At 32.7% G+C, this 24516-nt stretch overlaps 1 protein-coding gene across 1 annotated transcript in view; it reads left to right on the top strand.

Moving 5' to 3' along the window:
- HELRODRAFT_97596 (hypothetical protein) overlaps positions 1-24516 on the top strand; it is a 44128-nt gene that overhangs the window by 3219 nt on the left and 16393 nt on the right. The window contains exons 4-9 of the mRNA XM_009014335.1: positions 4319-4395; positions 4960-5108; positions 10551-10663; positions 11397-11431; positions 14620-14750; positions 20881-21011. Coding sequence (XP_009012583.1) covers positions 4319-4395; positions 4960-5108; positions 10551-10663; positions 11397-11431; positions 14620-14750; positions 20881-21011 — 636 coding nt within the window. The remainder of the gene's footprint in view (positions 1-4318; positions 4396-4959; positions 5109-10550; positions 10664-11396; positions 11432-14619; positions 14751-20880; positions 21012-24516) is intronic.

Genomic DNA, 24516 nt, shown 5'->3' with positions numbered 1-24516 from the left:
ATTAAGCAATAAAATAAGCAATGAATGAAACGCATACTGTTACACAAACAAACACACACACAAACACACACACAAACACACAAACAAACATATACCGCCTTCATTGTTGGTCCTAACGAGGTAATGATGGATGTGCATTGAATCATGTGATGTTATGTTTCGATGGAATGGGCAAGACACGACATCACTATTTTATGACACAGTAAATGCACCTTTGTGCGCCTTTGTGTGTCTGTTTGAGTCTATGTGTTTGTCTGTGTGTGTTTTTATGGGTTTAGCGATTAAGTATTTGCTCGTGTACACGCGGTATTCTATGTGCATATTTTTTGGGATACATAACAATACGCTTGCATTTTGATTATAAGAACATAAAGCACACATATTCACACACAAACCTACACTTACATATTCACACACACAAACACACACACAAACACAACTCATTGACACGTTTTCAGCAGAGCAGAATAGAAGTAGCAGGCAACATCACGAATGTCAAATGATAATGTTAGCTTGCAATCTGTCATTAAGTTGTCGAACGTTAATTTGTCTTCAATCAAATGCTCGTTCACTTTTGTACATCGCATTTCATCGTCATCGTCACAGTCGTCATCGTCATGTTCCAAACGTCATGTGACCAGCGATGTCTTCATTATCGTCATTGTCGTTTTATCGAATTCACCATCATACACACACGTAAACGCATGCACATATACACACGCATACATACATACATACATACATACATACATACATGCATACATACATACATACATACATACATACATACATACATACATACATACATACATACATACATACATACATACATACATACATACATTTATACATGCATGTATGTATGTATGCATGTATAAATACACATATACATAGTTGTTGATGTGTCCTCTGGTTATTTAATGCTTACACAAATGGGATGATGGTATAATTTGAGTTTAATTTGCGATGTTTTTATTGTTGCTGCTGGTTTTGTTGTTGTTGGTCAAATTGTTATAACTGTTTATGTTGTTGTTGTTATGGCTGTTGTTGTTATTATTTCCGTTGTTTTTATATTTGTTGTTGTTGTGTTTGGTGACTTGATGTTATTGGAGTTGCGGTATTTGAAGGATATGCGGTATTTGAAGAATATTCACGGTGAGTAACACATGAATATTCATTTGAAGATTTTATTTTTTTCTATTATTAAGCATTTGCGTTGTTTTTAAAAATTGTCGTTGGAACAGTTGCTGACGATGTTGTCGGTATCTTTTTATTCAAAAACTAAAAAAAATCAATCTTTGGTGGGCCCGATATTGTCTCTGCCGATGTTGGCTGGCCCTGATGTTATTAACAAAGCTCCGAGTTGTTTGAAGTTGATGTAACTGCATATTTGGAATAATACTGGGGCTCTATTCATCGGATGCGTTCTCGTTCATTAATGACAGAGTTGGATCGGCTTCTGAAACATTTATAAACATTAATTATTAACATTTTCCTCTGTTGCAAAACTGCCACACCCGTTGTTAGTCGAGAATGCATTTACATGAAGAGTATTTGAACACTAATGAATGAATGAACGAACGAATGAACGAATGGATGAATGAATGAACGAACGAACGAACGAACGATGAATGAATGAATGAATGAATAAACAGGTGGATGGATGAATGAAGGAATTAATAAATGAATGAACGAACGAATGAATGAATGTATGAAGGAACAATGTTTAAAGTGCGCCTGCCTAGCTGCTTGCAATCAACTCAATTAATGAACGCTTTGTCGATACTTTCACACCGAATGATGGCAGGACACGAGAGGGAAACTACAGCAACTACAATTACTATTACTACTACTACTCTTACTACTACTACTGCTGCCGCTACAGCTACTTCAACTGCTACTACTCTCTACTACTACAATAATTTCTATTACTACCACTACAAATAATAGTAAAAATAACTATGTCAAAATAATAAAACGCCATAAAAAGCAGCATTCAAAAAATCGTTCATTGGAACAAAAGTATTAATTGTTTGGCGTAACACTTTTGTGGCAGCATAGATCTCTAACATAAATGCACACACTAACACACACACATGTACACAAACATGTATACAAACAGACAAAGAAACACACATACTCATATGAAAATATATACATAGTGACATATATGCATGTATACATACACTCACACAGACTTACATTTTGCATTGATGAAAATAAAGCGGACGAATGTTTACATTGGTTATTAAAGTTGCATTCCGTTTTCATTGCTTTATAAGACTTATTCATAATTAAAAGCAAGATATACGTACCATAAAATCTACTGTGTTTTGCATTTGTACGTTCGTGTTTTGGTATTTATATTGCCTATGGATGTACGTGATTTCTAATTTTTGTGTGCATTTGTGATATTCACATGTGTCACTGATGTACAAAACACATATACGTTCTAGAATCGTACATACGTACGTGCGTTTTACCGCGCGCCCATTATATTTATATAGCGCTGCATTTTACACTGGAATGTTTTTACGAGCAGATATTAATACTCTTCATTATTTTTTATGCTTTTCAATATCGTTCGAGGTCTGTTTGAAGATGGCCAGTTTGCTTGTGTGTGGTCAGTTTGGGCCATTCCATTATAACATGATGGTGCTTTAGTACAAATGAATGAATGGGCTAAGTGAATTTAAATTAATTTGTTAAATGCCATCTGAATAAACAACACTAAGCCAACTTTTGATTTGTATGAATTAGTTCTACAGCATTATTATGACGTTTATATTCGGAATCGGCTATTCGTAGTTTATTTAGTTTTCTTTAGTCATAACGAGGAACAAAAAATGTAAAAATTATCATTTATAAAAATTAATTAATTTGATTAACATTAAAAAATAGAAATTTTCATTCGCACACGGATATCTTCGAATTACAAATTAATATTTACAGATAATTAACAATACGCAAACTCTTTCTCTCTCATGATTAGAAACGACGAAACGGGGATCACGTGTTCTGAACATTCCATATGACGTCATCGTGTGACGCAATAATAAACAATCCATTTAATTATTATTATCCGCTGGCTCGTTCACAAATTAAATCCTACTTCACTATTATAGATCGCCTCATAGCACGATATACACCGAAAAAGAAAATTGATTTCGCTGATAGCACTGCTGGTACGACTACTGCTACTACTGCTACTACTACTACTTCTACTACTACTACTACTCCTACTATTACTAATACTGCTAATACTACTACTTCTACTACTACTTCTACTACTACTACTACCACTAGTACTACTACTACTTCTACTACTACTGCTAATACTACTAATTCTACTACTTCTACTACTACTACTATTACAACTAATATTATTAAATACTTTTCTACTACTTTTTCTACAAACATACGCGCGCGCACAAACACACACACACACACACACACACACACACACACACACACACCATAATGTACTGACTGACTGGCAGACCAAAACCTTGCACTCTCTCATAGATACATAAATACAACTAAGGATTTGAAATGCTAGCCAAACAGCGCGATAAATAATATTTCAACGTCTCGGATAATGATTTATCAATTAGTTATCTTTATTTATATTTTTATTTAAAAAAAAACCTCGTATGAATTTTTAAGTTTACGCTGTGTTTTTCAACCACATTCCATTTGAATGTACTGCAATTCACATGCACGCATGCATGCATTGCACTGACGTAGATGCATTCATGTTTGTTTTGCTTTTTTATTGTTTCACGTTTAATTGCGTCATAAAAACCTTCAGCGTTAATTTTATCATCTCATCGCCCAACTTCAACGCTCTCCTTCGGTCTCTTCTTTGATTTCAACAAATGTGTTCTATTACATTTTTAATGCATTATTATATGATTGCAGATGTATGCATATGTATGTATGCAAGTATGTGTTTATGTATGCATTTGTATCTATACAGTAAGAAAAGCAATAACATTGCAGCACCATAAAACTTCACTTTATGTAACCAAACACACAAAATAAGCAGACGTACATTAGCACAATCTCACATAAAATAACGCGCACACACACGCACACCGCACACACACACACACACGCACACTACGCACACACACACACACACATACACACACACAAACATAAATGGAAACAAAAAAACACAAACATTTTTCAACCAGGGATTGACGACAAAGTAGAAATAAAAGTAATCAGCTCTACGACGTCTTCATCATCCTCACCAACATCATCACCATCATCAATGTCATCATCGTCTTGGTCGGTGTTGACCTTGGCCCAGGGTTCAGAGGTGACCTTGAGGTGCAGTGCGGCGGGGTACCCAGAACCATCTGTTGACTGGTATCGTAATCATGTCAGGTCGGTCACGTGATGTTCTTGTTAGCTGGTTGTCATTGCATGCATTGCTTGTGTGTTTATCTTTATATCATCACGATGATCATTCATTATCATCGTTGCCATCATCAGTCAGCTTAATCATGTCACATCCTCTGCCTGGCTATCATTGTCAGTGATTTTATTACATTTTGCCTAAACTTCTAATTGGGTTTCATTATTGCATGCCACCTAAGAACAACACAAGACTCCTTCCTACAGACTCCTTCACCGTCACTATCATCATCATTATTCTTACACCATCATCATCATCATCATCATTATCGTTACACTTATTAAGAACATCTTCGCCATAGCAAGATCATCATCATTTCATCATCATCAGCAGCACCATCATCATCATCATCGTCATTATCCTCTTCTTCTCCCCATCCCACACCTCCATCTCATCCTCCCCATCCCACACCTCCATCTCATCCTCCCCATCCCACACCTCCATCTCATCCTCCTCATCCCACACCTCCATCTCATCCTCCCCATCCCACACCTCCATCTCATCCTCCCACCGCCCACCTCCATCTTTCGCAGGTTGAAACAATCGGACGGCATAAAATTTTTAAAGAAAAATTTGAAGATCACTACCATGACCATCAGCGACAATGGCGTCTACACCTGTCGCGCCAAAAATGTGGCGGGCGTCAGGGAGAGCGCCAACAGGATCGTTATCGTTCTTACTGGTTTGTAGTTTTTCTAGTGATGAATTTTTATTAGATTTCATTCAATTCCCACTTCTGTGGAAGTAGTTTCTGTTGATTTTAAATTTATTTTCTAGTCATATGATTTACACGTTGTTATTGTACGTTAGTACACACATTATAAATTTTAAGGAATTTTTGGAAAGCCTAAATTTTTGTTGCTAATGTTTTCTGGTACGGGCAAGCAGCTAGATTTTTCAACATTGCAAGTGTACCACGTGCGGCTCTAACCCATATCATGATTTATCATCGGACTTTGAATAAATTGAATTATGCGCGTGGGCTTGAATATAACGAATTGCGATCATTCATAAACGCGTATGCAAATTCAATTTCTGATGAATGTTGCGAGTAAATTATGGAGAGGAAGCTATCTTCCTAGCATTAATATTTTGAAATTTTTTCAGGTGAATACAAATTTTTGGCCAAAAATATTCGAAAATTTATATTTGAATTTGATGCCATAACTCTGTGAAAAAGGTTTCCTGTTAATTTCAAACATTGGTGTCGGTGATGATGTCTTACACCACAATAATTTGGAGTGGAGACAAACCTGTATTTCTGGCGTATTCCAATATTTTCAAAACGCGTGCACGTTTTTAAAATTGTTGGTTAAAATTTCTGCCATCATGTGAGTAATTTTGGCGCGTTGGTTTCGGTTTGTTTGTAGCATTAACTTGTCTTCAAAAATGCTGCAAAAACCAGCTCCACTGAATTTGGAAGCAATGGAGTGGGCATTTACACTCTACGTGGCTGTATTCAACACAAGCATTGGATGTAAAACATACAATATATGCAACTGTAACACAAGCAACTCAAATTATAGACACAAAAGAGAATATACCAATCTGTTCTTCCCGACAAAACAAAACAACATGCAACAAATTTGTAACGCAACCGTACAGACATTAACCGCGCAGCGATATGAATCTGACACGATGCAAGTTAGCTTCGTGCGGTTATTAGACACACCATAAAGTTTAATTTGACGGAAAATTGCGCTTCACGCATCGTCTGGCCGGTGGTGCTTTCAGTTAGATCACGTAGAATTTCTGCCCAGACATGTGTTCCTCTTCTCGTTATTTATGGGCAAGCATTTTTACGGCAAAACATCAGCAGTGCCATTTCGTCCCATCCTGCATACAAAATCTCTTTCTCTCTATATATCTTAATATCTATCTTTTTTCTTTTATTTTTGTTGTTTCTGGTTTTTTATTGAAAAAAAACTGTTCATATATATGTTTGTTCATATTTTTGTTGTTTAGTTATTTTTGTCATTTCTGTTCTGTTGATGCTGTTGCTGCTGATGAAAAAAAGATGATAAGAATGAAAGTGAATATAATGGTGAGGATGATGAGGATCATAATGGTGAAGGTAACTGAGATGACGATGAATATAAAAAGTCGTCTTCATCATCATAGTCACTTTGGGAACATATTACAAAAACATAATTTGACAAACACTTACACGCACGCAGACACAAACACACACACATAAAAACACACACACACTCACGCACACACACAAACACACACACATAAACACACACACATAAACACACACATAAACATACACATACACACACACACACACATAAACACACATTATATTTGTCTGTCTGCAGATGGCCCCATGGAAAAGTATCGTCTAGCATAACGAATAAAAAAAGTTTAAAAAAGTTAAAGCAATACTCTTCTTGGCAATTCGTGATAAGACTTTATACTAATAAAAAAGCATGTGCAGTGTCAATGTTGTTGTTGCTGGTCATGTTGTGTGTATAACTAGTAGTAGTGGTAGTAGCAGCAACAGTTGTGTCTGATTTATAAGCAGCAGTAGAAACAGAAGTAGCAGTAGTTGTCGTTGTATATGTTATTTGATATTGATGTTGTCGATGTAACAATTGTTAAATAGTTTTATTGGGATTTTAATCATCGCTAAGTGACGAGTTGCTAAAGAAAATGGTTTAAATGTTAAAGTTTATTATTTATGTTAATTAATTGAGGCGCTTTTTGATGTTTCTGATAAAGTTAATGTTATGTGGGATATCTTCTTTAGCTGATGTGATAAATCATTCTGTTAATGTTGTTGTTAATGTTGTTGTTATTGTATTCTGTTTCCGTTCTAGTTGTCTTATCTTTATTTTGTTTACTTTTTATTCATTTATAAAAGCCTCAAAGCTTTCTCATTTTATGCTAGTTGAATTGCTAATGTTGTTGGTTTTGGTGTTATCAGTGTTGTTGTAATTTTTAGTTGCTGTTTTTGATGTTGTTGGTGTGTTTCATGTTGTTCTGTTATGTGTGTTTTTCTTTGTATGTGTAACATTATATGCGATTTATCATATTCTAAACATTTTTGCTTTTTCGGTATTTCGGTTTCGCGTACATGGTTTATAATACTTCATAATATAATTTTTTGGCTTGATTTGTTTATTTTCGGAATTATTTAAATTTTTTGCAAAAACATTTGGAAAAGTTTTTAACAAAAAATAACCAATTTCCTATGTAAGACCTAAAATAGTGAATGTCAAACGCCGAAATGAAAATAGCAACAATATTCATTTATATTTTTTATTGGTAATTTCTTAACTTATAATTATAATTATGACTATAATTATAATATATAATTTTATTTCATTTTTATCGATGATTTTCTTTTTAAATCCTGCTTGATAGGCCTCTTTGTAAAGTTTTTATAACGCCATTTATTGCTTCTTCGTCTTTTTCATCTCTTTCTTCATCATCTTCTTCATCCTCCTCCTCCTTATCATCGTCGTCGTCATCATTGTTATCATCATCGTCATCATCTCGTTAACCTTGATTTTAATCCTTTTCAACCTTTCATCATCATCATCATCATCATCATCATCATCATTATCTTCTATATCAATATCATGTTAATCATTAACTTCCTTTTTATCATCATCATCTTCGTAATCATCTTCATCATCGTTGTCATCATCGTCATCCTCCCCCTCATTTTCTCCTATAGATGTTGATGTTGATGTACATGTGCTCCAGTATGTTATTCGCACGTAAATGCAATTTTTATGCTTCTAATTTTTATTTCTTTCTGTGCCTAGGTGTGAGTGTGTATGTTTGTACAGGAGTTTGTGTATGGGATCATATGCCTATCTGTGTGTACTTGTGTATGTGTGAAGATGCTATGCATATTTTTTGTGCCACTTTGTGTGTCTGTCATTGTATGTTTGTCTTTTCGTATTTACGTTAATGTTTGTTCATTTACTTAGAAAATACAAATTTAAATTGTACATAAATTTATAAACACACAAGGGTAAACAAACACACTTACACAAAAACACATACACAAACATACATACACACGGATATTAAAATATACATATTTAACATACAAAGAAGTATATACAAAGATATATAAACCTTTTTGCTCGTGATCCAGTGAATAGAACGGAATGGGAATGGGCATAGATATTTTAAAGAATGGAGGAGAAAAACGTTCCGTCCATCTTGCATGCAGACGTGCATTTGTAACAATGAATTCAATTTGACTGACTTGCTTGCTTCTTCAATCACTTTCTGGTCGCCTAGATACAATTCCCATCAATATTTTTTTTCCTTTCTCCAAGTTTTGAAAACATTCAATGAGATCGAATTTCTATACCAAATTGAATAAAAAAATCCCATTTGCAGATAAATTGAATAGTTTTTTTTAGAAATTTATCGGATAAAATAACAAAATTTGATGCAATGTAACTCATCTGATATGTAATGGATATATTTTTCAAAGATGGCATTGAGACATAAAACTTTTTAAACAGTATAAAACGCATTCTATGAATAGAAAAATTTTTTTGTTAGCAGTTACAGTAAAAAACAAACAAAACAACTTATAGAATATCAAATTACATAAAAAATAGCAGTACGATGGCGTCTGTTTACGATATCAACCTATGTGTTTTAGGTCGGGAGTGACTTATTTTTCACGATAACGCGTGATGTGATATTGAAAGGAGTCTGTCTCTCTGGTCCAGTGTCACAGCCTGACTCCAATTCAAAAAGCGCTTTTAAGAAAGATCATATGATGTTGCATGCCTTTTACTAAATACCACATTATGAATGTAGTGGATTGTATTAAATTAATATTATTAAACTAAATTAATATTTACAAAAAATCAGACAAATAAACCGTAAATGTATGCATATAATTTTTTAAAAATAATTTTAAAAATGTTTTTACGTAATGTACATTTTGTATATAACTAGTTGAATAGCTTGCATATGTGCGTGTGTGTATGATTGTGTGTATGTGTGTCGTGTGTGTGTCATGTGTGTGTCATGTGTGTGTGTGTGTCGTGTGTGTGTGTGTGTGCTGTGTGAAATTAAAAAATAAAAGAGAATTTCCACCAAACATAATTCCATAATTCACATTATTTTATTTTTATATATTGCTAATTTCATAGCACGCATCTGTAATATACAGGTTAGGATTATTTATGTGTGTTCGTGCGTGTCTGCTGTTTCCAAATGGCTTGTACCTTTTAATGATTTTATATGCTGGTCGGATACAATTTGGTTCATTCGACTGTAGTATTTGTATAACTTTATTCAATGTATTAGGTAATTAAGCATTATTGTATTACTTCACGATATTTTTGGATGTATTTCAAAATGTAATTCGTAGATATGTATGAAAAAACGCCTCGAAATAATAGTACTGGCCAGTCAGCCAACTGTCCAACATCATTGAATGGTATGTATGTTGGAAGAGTAGATATTGGGTGAGAAACAGCATTGTAAGGATAACTCATTGAAGAAGTGTGTGTGAGGTGTGCAAAGGAATACAGTGCAGGAAGAAATAATTTCATCAGAGCTTTGGTCCATTTGATACACGCTCACATGAGCACATAAACTGGAGCTACATCAAATGAGATAACAAAATATTTGTTTGTTCTTTTCATATGCGCAAAATGAGAGATAACAGAAGAGTTTTTTGCCTTTAGTTTGTTTTATATTTTGTTGCGTGTGCGTGTGTGCTTAAATTTCTTTCAACTGTTGTTTGATGGAGTGACTGCAAGAATTGTCATTTCTACGTTAATGAATTGGGTGGGTCTTAGAACTAAGAATTATTTTTTACTAAAATGTTGAATTATTGAATAAGTTTTTTTATTGCAGTTAAAATTAGAAATATACATACGTTTCATGCTTTATTGCAGGAGGGAGAGAGCTGATATCATGCAATTATTTATTAGAAACGGTTACAAAAAACTGATTGGCGTTCAATCAACATGCAACATGTAACGCACAGTGCACGGCTTACATCATAAACGTCTCAATCACAAAGACGTTCATAGACATAAGTACACATTACTGGAATATATCCATGTAAAAAATTAAACACACGGTCACGAACAAAAAACAACCTTCCGAACAGGAGACCCGACGACAGTGGATCTGGAGACGTCTACATTCCGACCACACCTGCTCGTCAAGCCATTCGCACGAACCATCATCGACTGCCACTACCACAACGCACGCCTCGTTCGCTGGAAGTTCAATGACGTCATCATCGCTGACAACAACGGTGGTGGCTACGTGGTGAGAGGAAGAGGAAATAATGAGGATGATGGGGATGATGGGGATATGGGGGATGGGGGTGAAGAAGTTGAAGATGATATACCAAATCAAAAGTTTGTTTATATCTTGTATTGAATTAATATCTTTGGTGTAATTATTGAGGACTTAATGAGTGAATGAGAGAATGAGACAGTGAGTGAGTGAGTGAGTGAGTGAGTGAGTGAGTGAGTGAGTGAGTGAGTGAGTGAGTGAGTGAGTGAGTGAGTAAAGAAATGATCCAGTGAACGAATGAACTAACGAATGAACGGATGATGGAGCGCATAAATAACTGACCAGATAGATTAATTTTGATGTCAAAATGTAACATAAACAATGGTGCCTGCTTGAATGTCGATGACAAATGATTGCATTTCTACATGGATGGATAGAACGAGGGATGTATGGATGGAGGAATAGATGGATGAATGGATGGAAAGATGAATGGATGAAGGCATGGAAGGATACACAAACATACACATACAAATCTGCTCACACACACACATATAAAAATGACATAGGCTTCAACGTTCTTATCAACACATGTTTGGTTGATACAATCTCTCGGTACACAATTCAATCTACATTCATTCGCAATCTACACACAATTACGTTAATACCACATACAAAAACTCGTTACAAATATTTGTTATAAAGTTATAACGTTACCAAAGAATAGGAGAATGTCGATATGAAATTGTTAGAATTACGGGATCTGTGATTGCATGCTTTGGGCTCTTCATTAGCTCTTATTGTGTTGTTCGGTGTATATTTCTCTATCCATCTATCTGTTCATTGAACTATCTTTTCTATTTATCTATCTGTCTAATTATCTATCTATCTATCCATCTATATATTTATCTATATATTTATCTAACTTTCTATCTATTTATCTATCTGTCTATCTATCTATCATCCATTTGTTGAGGTTGACGTGGAGTTAAAGATGAGGAATAATGTTTTGTTGTTCATGATGGAGTCGTATCATTGTTGTTGTGTTGCATTGATGTCATAAACAATCCAATTGCTAATTAATCTGATAAGAAGAGAGAAACAAATCTGATAATGAACTAACGATCCGAAAGCAATTAAATTGTTATTGATGCCCATGCAAATGAGTCACTGCCTGCTTGGCTGCTGATCATGTCATCTTGCATCTTTCCCTTGTATCTTTTTGTTTCTGCGTTTGTTTGTTTGTTTGTAAGAGTGTGTATGGGTGTGTGTGTGTGCATGTGTGTGTATGCATGCATATTTTTTTATATGTATGTGTTTGTATGTGTTTTATACGTGTGTGTTAGTCTTTGCGTGTTTACATGCGTGTGGGAGGTTTTTGCATTTGTAAGTTTTGTTTAAACAAACATTCATTTTCAGTTTTTCAAGTCGCAAGGGTACCATAAATATTTCTTTAAAACTTAAAACGAACCCGGGAACATTAACAATGCACACACAGCACTTACACAGGAAGAACACAATGCTAAGCCACAAACCGCCTTGACGCCAACGACTACACGGCTACAAAAAACCACAACGACCACACAACCATAACAACCACAACGACCACACAACCACAACGACCACACAACCACAACAACAAAACTTTGGCAACAATGTTAGCAAGAATAAAAAATAAACAACACAACAAAACAAAATCTCTCTTTACATCACATAAACAAAAAAGAACCAACAGCGACAACAACCATTGTAAATTGCAAAATGAAAAAAATAATTGCAAAAAATAAAGTAACGTCGGCAGTTGTCGGCATGATGATAATGATAATGATAACAGAATGATAATGCTTTAAACAATCAAAAATCAGATCACCGAACAAAACCAGCAACAGCAGACAACAACAGCAAACAACAACAACAAACAGCATAAACCACAACAACAACATAAACAAAACAAAAATCAGCAACAAAACTGATACCACCGATAAACAAACTTTTATAAATAGATGAACCTACCTACCTCATCAAGATGAACCCACATAAACAACTGCAGCGATTAATTCGTTTTCAAGTGTCTCGTTGCAGTTGAAATGTTCAATTAGACACGTTCTGATCAATATCGCTCTTTTAATTTATGTTCCTCTCGTTCTATTTCGTTTAATTCAATTTGTTTATGGCACTAAATGTTTTTTGTTGTTGTTTTTTTGTCTGTTTGTTTTGAAGTGTTTCATTTTCTGTTTCTGGTTAATTATTTTATTGATTTTTATGTAACCTATGTTATGTCTTTTTTTTACAACTGAATAAATAATGTTTATTTTTATTTAAAAATTAATGAAAAGCAAGCTTTGATTCAAACCGTGCGTTGTTAAAAGTATCTCGGAAAAGAGATGTTCAGATTGAAACTAATTTTTTTCCTAAAACTCAGTCACTCATTAGCCGCACCAGTAAGTATTAGGAGTTTAATTTTTAAAAATTCGTTAAATTTGATTCATTTAAATTTCAATTTATAAATCAACAAAATTTCACAGATATCTGAAAACATTATTCATACTTGTGACGTTATGATGTCATAGGCATACATTAGATGACGTAGTTGTTAGAGGAGTTTGGTTCTAGCTTGCAGTTCCAATGAGTATTATTATTGTTAATATTATTATTATAATTATTATTATGAATATTAATATTATTATGATTATTATGATTATTATTATTATTATTATTATTATTATTAAAATAATTACGTTACAGGAACTTAAAATTGGATTAGCATCATTAATTTGCGAAATTGACAGAAGACAATTTTCAACGCCTTTGTGTCAGCCTGACCTTCTAACTTGACCTTCAGAATTAATGTGTAATTGAACAATTGCTTGACAGGCGCATGTTTCTATTTTGTATTGTATATGTATATCTGTATATTTGTACTTTGTATTGTATGTATGTCTGTTTTGTATGTTTGTCTATACGTATGTATGCTTGTATTATTTGTTTATCTATATGCGTCTTTTTTGTATGTATGTTGATTGTATTGTACATTTATTCATGTTGTATTTTATGTCTGTATGCGTTTGTATGCCCGTATTGCATACTTATGTGTTTGTGTTGTATTTACGTTTGCCTGCATGTATGTTTGTTTGTATGTGTTTTTGTCATTCATGCAGGAATGTATTTTATTAATTTTTGTATGCTCCTATGTGCGTATGTATATGTGTATACTTGTTTGTTTGTACTTCACGTACAGATATATACGTACAGATATATGTATTTTTGGTATTTTTGGTATTTATGTATGTATGTTTGGACGTTTCAATTTATGATTGTTTGGTTTCTTTTTTGATATAGGATATGCTCATGTTTCTTCTACAGTTATGCAATATTACACACACACACACACACACACATACACACACACATACACACATCAACACACACACATCAACACAGTTTCATTTCATCTCATGATGGCATCTACTGTTTTTTATTTACCCATATCTTCATATTTTTGCCGCGTTGTCTTTAGGTGTTAACTTGGGTAGGTTTTTTCGATATTTCAACTTTGTCTCAAGAGGTTACGTATTCACATGGATTTAGATTTCAGACATAATGTTACAAAATTTTTCATTTGTTTCAAAAAATCTGTTGAGGATTTTTTAAATGAAATAAAATTGGAATGATTTTGTAAGCAAAAAATTTTAATAAAAATTATTTGGTTTAAATTGTTGCATTAAACTTTTAGTTTTTCTTGACATAAAATGACTATTTTTAAATATAAATATGTATTTTCTTCAAAAAATTTCTTCCAATTTATTGCGATTTTTGTTTTCAAACTAATTTAATATAAATAAAATAAAATAATATTATTTTTCGATATTTCATTTCTTCAACATTTAAATATTCAGAGAATTTCGGATTAAAAGTAAACATTTCTTAAATTTTTTCACTTCGCTTATTTTCAGGTACACAACATTATCAAACGGCAGCCTGCTAATAAAGAAAGTGACGTCATCAGAGGCGGGTGTGTACGTGTGTGAGGGTGTGGACATACATGGGCGGTCCTCTTCTTACACGTCACTAGTCACACTTGCTTGTTAGTTGTTTACTTGCCTTTGATTGGTTGATTGATAATTAGGTGATTGATGGTTAGGTGTTTGATTCATTGATTATTATAAGCTTTTTTTTTAATTTTTCCGATTTATTTTCAGAAAATTAAATCTTTTTTCATGATCACTTAACTTCAAATATCCTTTTTATTAAGAATTTGTGACAATATAACCATCCATCCATCCATCCATCCATCCATCCATCCATCCATCCATCGACCATTTCATCGCGTGTACGTTGCCAGGCAGCCATCGCTAACTAACTGACTGGATTAAGTGTCAGCCAATTTATCACACGTCCAATTATCTTCTTTGTTTATAGTTTTGTTTTGTTGTTCATTGTTTTGTTTGGTTGTTCATTGTTTTGTCTGGTTGTTCATTATTTCGTTTGTTTGTTCACTATTTTTTTATTGTATATTTTTTTGTTTGTTGTTTTGTTAATTATCGTTTGTTTTGTTTAGATATAATTTGTTTCACATTTTTTACCATATTTTTTATTTATTTATTTTGTTATTTATAACTGTGGGTATTTTGATTGTTTCGTTGAAATCCGCATCATTTTTCTTTCTGCACTAATTGATTATCCTATTTTGCATAGTATGTTGTCGTTATTCAACGATTTGTCGTTGTTATGTAATGGGTTGTTAATGTTATCAGAGTTGTTGTTGTTATTCAATGTGTTGCTGTTGTTGTTACGTAATGTGTTGTTGTTGATGTTGATATGTAATGTTTTGTTGTTGTTATGTAATGTGACGCTGCAATAAAGAGTGCCGATAATCTGTGCATAACAGCAACGATCCAGTCAGAAACACTTGGTCTCCCAACAACTCTTATCATTCCACTTACTACATTCGTCTAACTTAATTGCTGCTAATGTGTTCATTGACAGAACTATCTTTATTTAATCATTGTTATTATTGTTGTGGGTCTCTTGCTTGTTTGTTTGGGTTTTTTTTTCTGTTAAGAGTTACCTCTAGTACAGATTGAAAAATTATTTCAAATGAAAGAACAAGATCTGCGTGATGTTTTTTCATAATTTAATCATACTAGTCACAATACTAACTACTGTTACAAATAATACAAATATAATATTAAATTAAATAAAACTAACTAGAATAATCTGGCTTATTATATCGTTATTAATTTTTTTTATTAAAAAATATTTTTCAATTAATGCAACTGGAATCAACACTATCACTAGCAAACTATGACGACCTGTAAAATTATTTGGGCGTCAGTTTTTCAATGTCAGCTGCCGCGCTTGCAGACAAACACGAAAGCCAAAAAAGACAGACAGACAAGCATGCAGACAGACAGAAAGATAACCAGAGAGACAGACAAAGAGAAGACAGACAGACAGATAGCCAGACAGACAGACAAAAACATCTAAAGAAGAAAACAAATAAGCGCACATCCAGGTTATCTGTGGGTTGGGGTCAAAAGGTCAATGGACTTTTTGCGTTGAGAAGTGGAACACTTATGCAAATGATTTTCTCTGGAAGGAAAGTGTGCTGATAGACGGATGGGTAGATGAATATATTAACGGATGGATGAATAGATTGATGGATGGATTAAATGTTGGATTAAACTGTGGATTATCATTGAGATGGATTGACGGATTAGTAGAATAAAAAAGGATGAATTAAAAAACAGTTTGAAGAACGAGCTGATGATTGAATTATTTGACTGGCTGACAAGTTGAACGATGATTAGATTCTGAGAAGGAATTGTAAATAAGAAAAATGAATTTATGAATGCATGAAACAATGAAAAAATAAAAAAAATGGATGGATTGATGGATTAATGGACGAAAAATAAGGATGGAGGTTGATCAGATGATAGAAGGATGGATAGAAGGATTGATTAATGGTCGGCTAGATAAAGGAGACAGATAGATGGATGGATAGTTAGATGAAAAGATAGTCAGGTAGATGGATGGATAGATGTGCTCTGCAGAGCTTAAATGGAGAGGCGGTCCAATAGTTTAAAAGTAAATTAAATAAAAAGTGACGAACGCGCCTTCAGATAAAGTGGCATAAAATCGAGTTTATATATTTTTTTATTTTTAGTTTAAATCAAATTACGAAAGTGTTCAATAATTATATATACTTAAAACTAAAGAGGTTTCAAATTTTCCATGGAAAATTTTATACAAAATTATTAAAAGTGGGTGAATATAAATGCAAATGATTTTCTTTTCCTTCTGTAAAGATTAATAGCATCTGATGTAACGCGTTTTTCAATGTAATCCTACTTTCAAATTTCTTCACAGCGTTCATAATACATCCTCTTTATTATCGTTACACAACAACAATCAATCACACAAATGTTTATTTTACTAACAAAATTAAATCGCACTCAATACTACAAAAGCAGCCCCACACCACCATCATGGCGATTATCACCAACCAGTTCACCATCACCATAAAATTTATTTAAAATTCAGAACAAAGTCTGAATAACTTTTATTGTGGGTTACGAGCTGTCTTTAAATGAAACTTAAACATTTTCATCTTCGGCAAATTGTTCGTTAGGATGGATTTAACGTCGGCTGAGATGAGGTTTTTATTGGCGGGCGTTTGTGTTGGCACGCTCTCGTAGTTCTCCGCAATTATTATTAATATTATCTTTTTATTGCCTTTTTTATTTTTCTTATTGGTTATTATTATTATTTTTTATTGGTTATTATTAATATTATTGTTATTTGTTTATCTACTTATTTTTCTTCATATTATATATTTCCATTTTTATTATTCATTCATTGCTATCAATATATCGGCTAGTATTATTTTATGCCAATAACGATGTTGTTTCAAGGAGTATTTTATTTTCAGTTGTGGTTATACATTGACTGATGGTATTGGTGTTACCATTTAATGCAATTATATGTAATGTTACTAATGTCATTTATGTGATATTATTGATGTCAATAAACATTTATTTTTTTTATGTATCGCGAATAGAACTTAAAAGAAGAAATAACTTTAAAAAACTTCGAAATATTAAATACAAAATTTTACATTTACTGCTATAATACTAAAAGTAATGTATTTTTTAGTAATCTAAGAGAGTTAAGTAGTAAGTAATGTTTTAAAAAATAACATGGATGTTTATTCTAGTTAAGTAACTTTTTATTATTAAGAAATAAATATTGAAGTCTTTGTAAGTAAATGAATTAAAATGTGGTAATAAATATATTGCAAAGTCTTTAATTGATATAAAATCATTTTCATTAAATGTTTTCTAACATTCTTTTATCACTTTCTAGAAATTTTTTTCAGTTTTTACGACCTTGTTGCAGCGAAGTTTATTTTTCACACTCACTCTAGTAAAATTATCAGGCTATTTAGCAAGAAGGTTGTACTAGTTCGTGCTTACCTTGTTACTTCTGACGTCTTAACAGCATTAACCACATCAATAACATTAACCACATCAATAACACTAACCACATCAATGACATTAACATCAATAACATTAACCACATCAATAATATTAACAACATCCATAATAATATAACTACAACAATTAAAATAACAATAATGTTAATTGAAACATAACAAATAAGCTTAACAGTGAATAATACAAAGTTAGTAACAGTAACTTTCAAATCAACAAACTCAACATCAGTGGAAAACATAGCACTAAAGTGTTAGATCAGAGGTGGGCAAACCATTTTAGCGGCAAGTAGGCAGGTAGGTAGGTAAGTAGGTAGACAGATAGGTAGATGTTCGTAAAGGGATTAAGATTAACGTTTACACACACGGAACACAATCTTTACGAATTTATTTCACGGATTATCTTAGGAATTTGTTATTTTTCCAGGCAAAAATTTTAAATAAGATAAAAAATTTTGATCTTGTTTAATTTTCTGTAAAATTTTCCATGCTTTCCAGTTGCAATTGAATTATCGGTACTGTTATTGTTATTTTATATCACAATTATTAATATCATTATCGTGTTAAAGTATCATTACAAATATTATTCAATTATAGCTAATACAAAACCAACAAACTCATTAATTAATTAGCTAAATAAATTATTTTGATTTGAAGGGTTTCATATTCATTTTCAGTATTTTATTTTTTAATTTAATTTTTCTTTAACTCATTTTGGCAATTTTCTCATTTACTTCTTTTTGATTTAACTTTGGATTAACGCATAGAGTTGCTTTTTGAGCTCTTTATTTAATCCTATTATTTTTTGTTGTGTTACCTTTTTGCTTGTTGTTGCCATTATAATCTGTAATAATAATTTTCCTCTAGCGATTTATTTGCTTGCATAGCTGGCGTTGTTTCTAAAATGTACCAAAAAATTATCATAAATTATTTTTTTTAAAGTAGAAATACTTTTTCCATAAAAATAAATTAACACCTGAACATTAATTTATTGAATAGATAATGGATCATTAACAACTGTTTTTTAATATGTAGAGGGATAAAAACTAAACACAGAACATCACACATTCATGTCACTAACATACAACCTAAGTGTATCCATCCATCCATCCATCTATCTACTCATTCATCCATTTATCCATCTATCTATCTATCCATTCATTTATACATCCATGCATTTATTCGTCCATCTATTCTTCCATTCATCTATCTATCCATCCATGCATTAACCCATCCAACCGTCTATCTATTCATCCATCCATCTAACCATCCAACTATCTCTATCTATTGCATAAAAGCCAGAAATCGTAAATATTTCAATGCATTTAGCTGCACTCATATGGGAAGAGTATAAAATAACATCACGGAATAAGTAGGTATGCCGACAAATTTATGGTACCAAAGTGGTGTAGAGGTGGGGTGGAGTGTTGTTGTTAACGCTTATTTTTTTTTCTGTTACTTCTTGGTTGTTTTTAGTATTCTCGAGCGTTGGATTTATCAAAAATTAAAAAAAATTGAGTAAAATTCAAGTTTTTGAAATTTGTTAAATTAGGAATTGTTCATTATTTTTATTTTGTATGCTCTGTAAACTGATGGAAGCGACTTGTTATAGTACCTGTATCAATTTTACAGCTGTTACGATTCATTCCGTGCAAAACAAACAAAATAAGTAATTTTGGTATCATTTATCATTATTGAAAAACGCAATACAAAGATTACCAACAAATTGCAATTTATGGGCCAAAGAATCGTGAAAAAACTTTTTATAAAAAACGAAGACACAGAAACTGCAATGTGATTTATAACACGCTAATACAATACCAAAAAAAATAAAAATGATGGGATGACATCTGCAAAAATAACAAACTCTCACAAGTTATAAGTCACACACACATACACACACAATCACACACACACACACACAATCACACACAATCACACACAAACACAAACACGTACATTCATACGTACGCACATACGTATGCATATAAATACGTACATAAATATATATATATATGAATAGAAATAAAAGAAAGTTTTAGCCGAATTAACAAGCCAATACCGTACAGTGATACAACTTCGTATGGAAATGTAAATCTTAATTTTTGTATAAATAGCAGATCAACACTGCTAAAAAGTCACCAGTCATTGAGAAGAGCCTTTAACCAGGTTCTACGCCGTTGAGGCTGGTGCAAGAGGAACTGTGGGAACGTCGATTGGTAGTATTATTATATTAGTAGCGCAGAGCAAGCTTCGTATTGGCTGTGGCAGAATAGAAATAAAAAGGAGCGTCGGCTGAATTAGCAAGCCATGGCTACAGTGATACGATTTTGTATGGAAATATGAAGTTGAATTTTGGTAGGAAATAGCAGATTAACACCGCTGAAAAATCTACAGTCATCGAGAGGCGTTCGAGTAATCAACGAACGTGGCCCGGTCCCCCGAGAATGTAAGGAGGTTGTTTATGGTCGAAACATTTGTTGACCGGGATTCCTCCTCGGAGGAGGACTTCTCGATGATTTGGCCATAAGCGTCTATTATTTGGCTCAATTGAGTTCTCACATACATACATATGTATATATATATATATATATATATATATATATATATATATATATATATATATATATATATATACACAGATACATACATGAATACATAAACTCATATGTATACAGAAACATACACACACACACACATATACACTTGGTGATACATACAGATCTCGACGACCTGACAGAAGATTCTTTAGAACCCTCTAGAATGTCTCAGCCCATCGTTGTTCCCATTGGCGGAAAATTTGATGTCACGTGTCATGCAAGCAGGGGAGCTCCACAGCCTTCCGTCAAGTTAGTGTGTATGGATAGACAGATGAATTAATAAATGAATGGATGGTTGAATAGATGACTGAATGGATGAATGCATGGATGGATTAATACATAAATTGATGGATGGAAAGGTAGATAAAAGATTAAATAGATGAATGGAAAAATGAAGTTATGGTAAATATTTTTTGTTGTAATTAAATAGATGGATAAATGAATGAAGAGTAATTATTTCACAAAATTGCAAAAAATACTAAAAAATATGAATAAACAACTCTTAAAACAAAACAATCAATGAAAGAACAAACATGTTAATGAGCAGAAAACTATTGAACAAAGAGTTTGAGTAATTAAAGAAGAGAAAGAGAGAGAGAGAGAGAGAGAGAGAAAGAGAGAGAGAGAGAAGAAAAACGATAACAGATTTTATTGAGCGGTTGTATACTCTTGTTCTTTGTTCCTTCGTAAAGTGCATTAAACAAAATGAAAAATAAAATATGAAAAAAAAATTGCATATGTATGTATATATATTTATATAAAGGTATACATGCATGCGTGCATGAATGTACGTATGATTGTATTATTTTGTATGTATGTTTGTATGTACGCATAAATAAATAAAAATAACAATAATAAAAAAATGCAAAAAGACTCCGATAAATTGATTATAGGATTAGAAAAACTCAGTATTCCAAAACAAGTGTAATCCGTTCTGGCAGTTCTATACAAAAACATCTCACATACAAAACATACAAAAAACATTTTGCATACAATTCAACATCTAGCATACAAAAAACGTTTTGCATACAATACAACATCTAACATAAGAAACATTTTGCATACAACAAAACACCTCACATACAAAAACATTTTAAATAATCCTTTTCTTCTATAAATAATGTTTAAACTGGCCGGCCGACAACAAGTTTGTTTTTATCTCCAATGAAAAACATCGACACGATATAAGTTTTAAACTATTATTTTATTTACAAATCGATAACCAATGTTAACCAATTAATCAATAATCAACGTAAGTTAATTTTATAATAAAAGTTAATGCTCACAAACTATCAAATTAACTTTCAAGAAACTATCGCTTTTTGAATAACAATTCACTAACGTTTATCGCAAATACAATGAAAATAACAACGCAGACTCAAATATCAAATATTGCTTTCGACACAAACGTCCGATCGCTTTCCAACATCAAAAATTCAACCTCACTATTTAATATATCGCCCCTCTTATCGACGCGTCACGAACTTATTATTAGATAGATAACTTATTATTTACTATGTTATTTCTTGTTATATGGGAGTCAACCCTAGATAAGCATTTATTGCTAGGCTGACTCTTTCACTTTTTTTTGTGAATAAATGGAATTAAAAATAACTTGCTGCCAGAAGGTTTTAGTTCTTTCTCACACTGGCTGCGTTCGTAGCGACACCAGCGCCTCTGGCGGATACATTTGTGACGGTTGTAACAATAACAACAACATTTAACGTCAAATATAATTTGAATGCCCAAAATATTTTCACCATGACAAACATCATCATTACAACACCATCATTACAACACCAACATTACATCATCATCATTACAAATCATCATCATTACAACATCATCATTACGACATCATTCTCCAGACAGACTTTGTAATTATTTCTCCTTTAAAAATAAGCCATCCACGCAACAAAATCTTCCCACAAGCATCACCAAAATGAAGAAAAAAAACTTTTCCAACGTAAAATTTTCTCGAATCGATTTTCCAATTTTTGCATTGGAACAAGATTTTTCGATGTTTTATAAGTTTTTGCAAAAGCAATTTAATCCCACCGACTTCGGGATTTTGCATGGTAACAAGAAACAGACAGCACAACAGCCAACAACAGCCAGCACTGGCCTTATAAATAAAAAACCTGTCAACCGTAACAACAAAACAACAACAACCCCCAACCAAAACAACAACAACATCGATATCAACAACGACAACAACAACGACTCAATCTACACACTGCAGCTCCAATCCTTGCGCTGACATCAGTCTAAAAATACAACAACATCCACACAAAACCAACAGAAAAAACAACAACGACATTCAAGTCATCTTAACAAATGGTCATTGAAATAAAACTCGTAAAATTTTTCAAGAAAAAAATGATAGATTGACGGTCGGGGATGAATGAATGAATAAATGGATAGAAAGATGGATGGAAGGATAGATGAATGAATGAATGATGGATAGATAAATAAATGGATAAATGGATATATGAATGGATAGATGAATGAAAGGATAGATGGATGGATTCGATACATTTCAATTTATCAGCAGACTCGATATATCGATTATAGCATAAGCAGTTGAGATTTGTATTTGTCTTTTAATCTTTCTGATTTATACGTTCTGTAGGACAGAAACTTCATTACTATCAATCATCTAAGTCATCATCATTATTCGTTTCGTTTCGTTATTATTATTGTTATTATTATCATCATTATCATCATCATAGTTTGTATTGTTATAAGTTAAATCGTTGTTTCAAGTTCGTCATCATTCTAAAATGAAATCAAACGATTCATTGTTGCCAGCATCATCATCATCATCATCTTTACCATCATCATCATCATCATTATTATCATCATCATCATCATCACTGTCAATCACATCAACGTCAAATCATCACATCACCGTCATCAACATTAAAACATCACAACATTGTCATCATCATCATCATCATCACATCATCATCATCATCATCATCCTTAGCCTGGTTGTCACTCGAACTCGCGTAGAATCATCGGTGTGACAATCATAGCAATGAAATTAACTAACCTACCTAGCAAAAATCATAATTCTCCCTCACATATTCACACATACACCATCAAGTATTTTCACTCATCTAGGACTAGCAGTTTTAATTAATTATCTTAAACTTATCAAACAACGATATTTTTATCATTTATTTGCATCTTCGTCGCTATCATATCACCATCGTCTGTATTCCTACTAAATAGCAGCAAAATAAATGCACATACAGCACATACAAAACAACAGACAAACAAAATAAAACCAACAGATGAACAAGTATAAAGATAAAACAGACAAATAGGAAAAAATTTCAACTTTACTTAAAAAAGCAAACAAATTATTTTCTTTAATGGAAAATTATTTGTATTAAAAAAAGTAGCATAAAATATACAAGGCTGATGTAGAAAAATTTCCAAACTCCAGAAAACACAAACATAGTCACACATATACACAAAGACACTCAACTACACACACACACACATACACGCACATACACACGCACGCAAATACGCACATACATACAAAACACAATAACACGAGAACAAGAAAAGACACACAGTACAGTGATGGGATGCGGCAGGCAGAGGCAACAGTCTTTCTCCTGATATCAAAGATAATATAAATATTCACGCTTCATTGATCAAGTAATTTCTTCCAGTCCCACTCATCATTGTCGTCGTCATCGTCATCATAATCATCGTCACCATCGTCACCATCGTCGTCATCA

This window comes from Helobdella robusta, assembly GCF_000326865.2.
Source record: "Helobdella robusta unplaced genomic scaffold HELROscaffold_13, whole genome shotgun sequence".
Taxonomy (NCBI): Eukaryota; Metazoa; Annelida; class Clitellata; order Rhynchobdellida; family Glossiphoniidae; genus Helobdella; species Helobdella robusta.
This window is presented reverse-complemented; position numbering and strand designations above follow the sequence as displayed.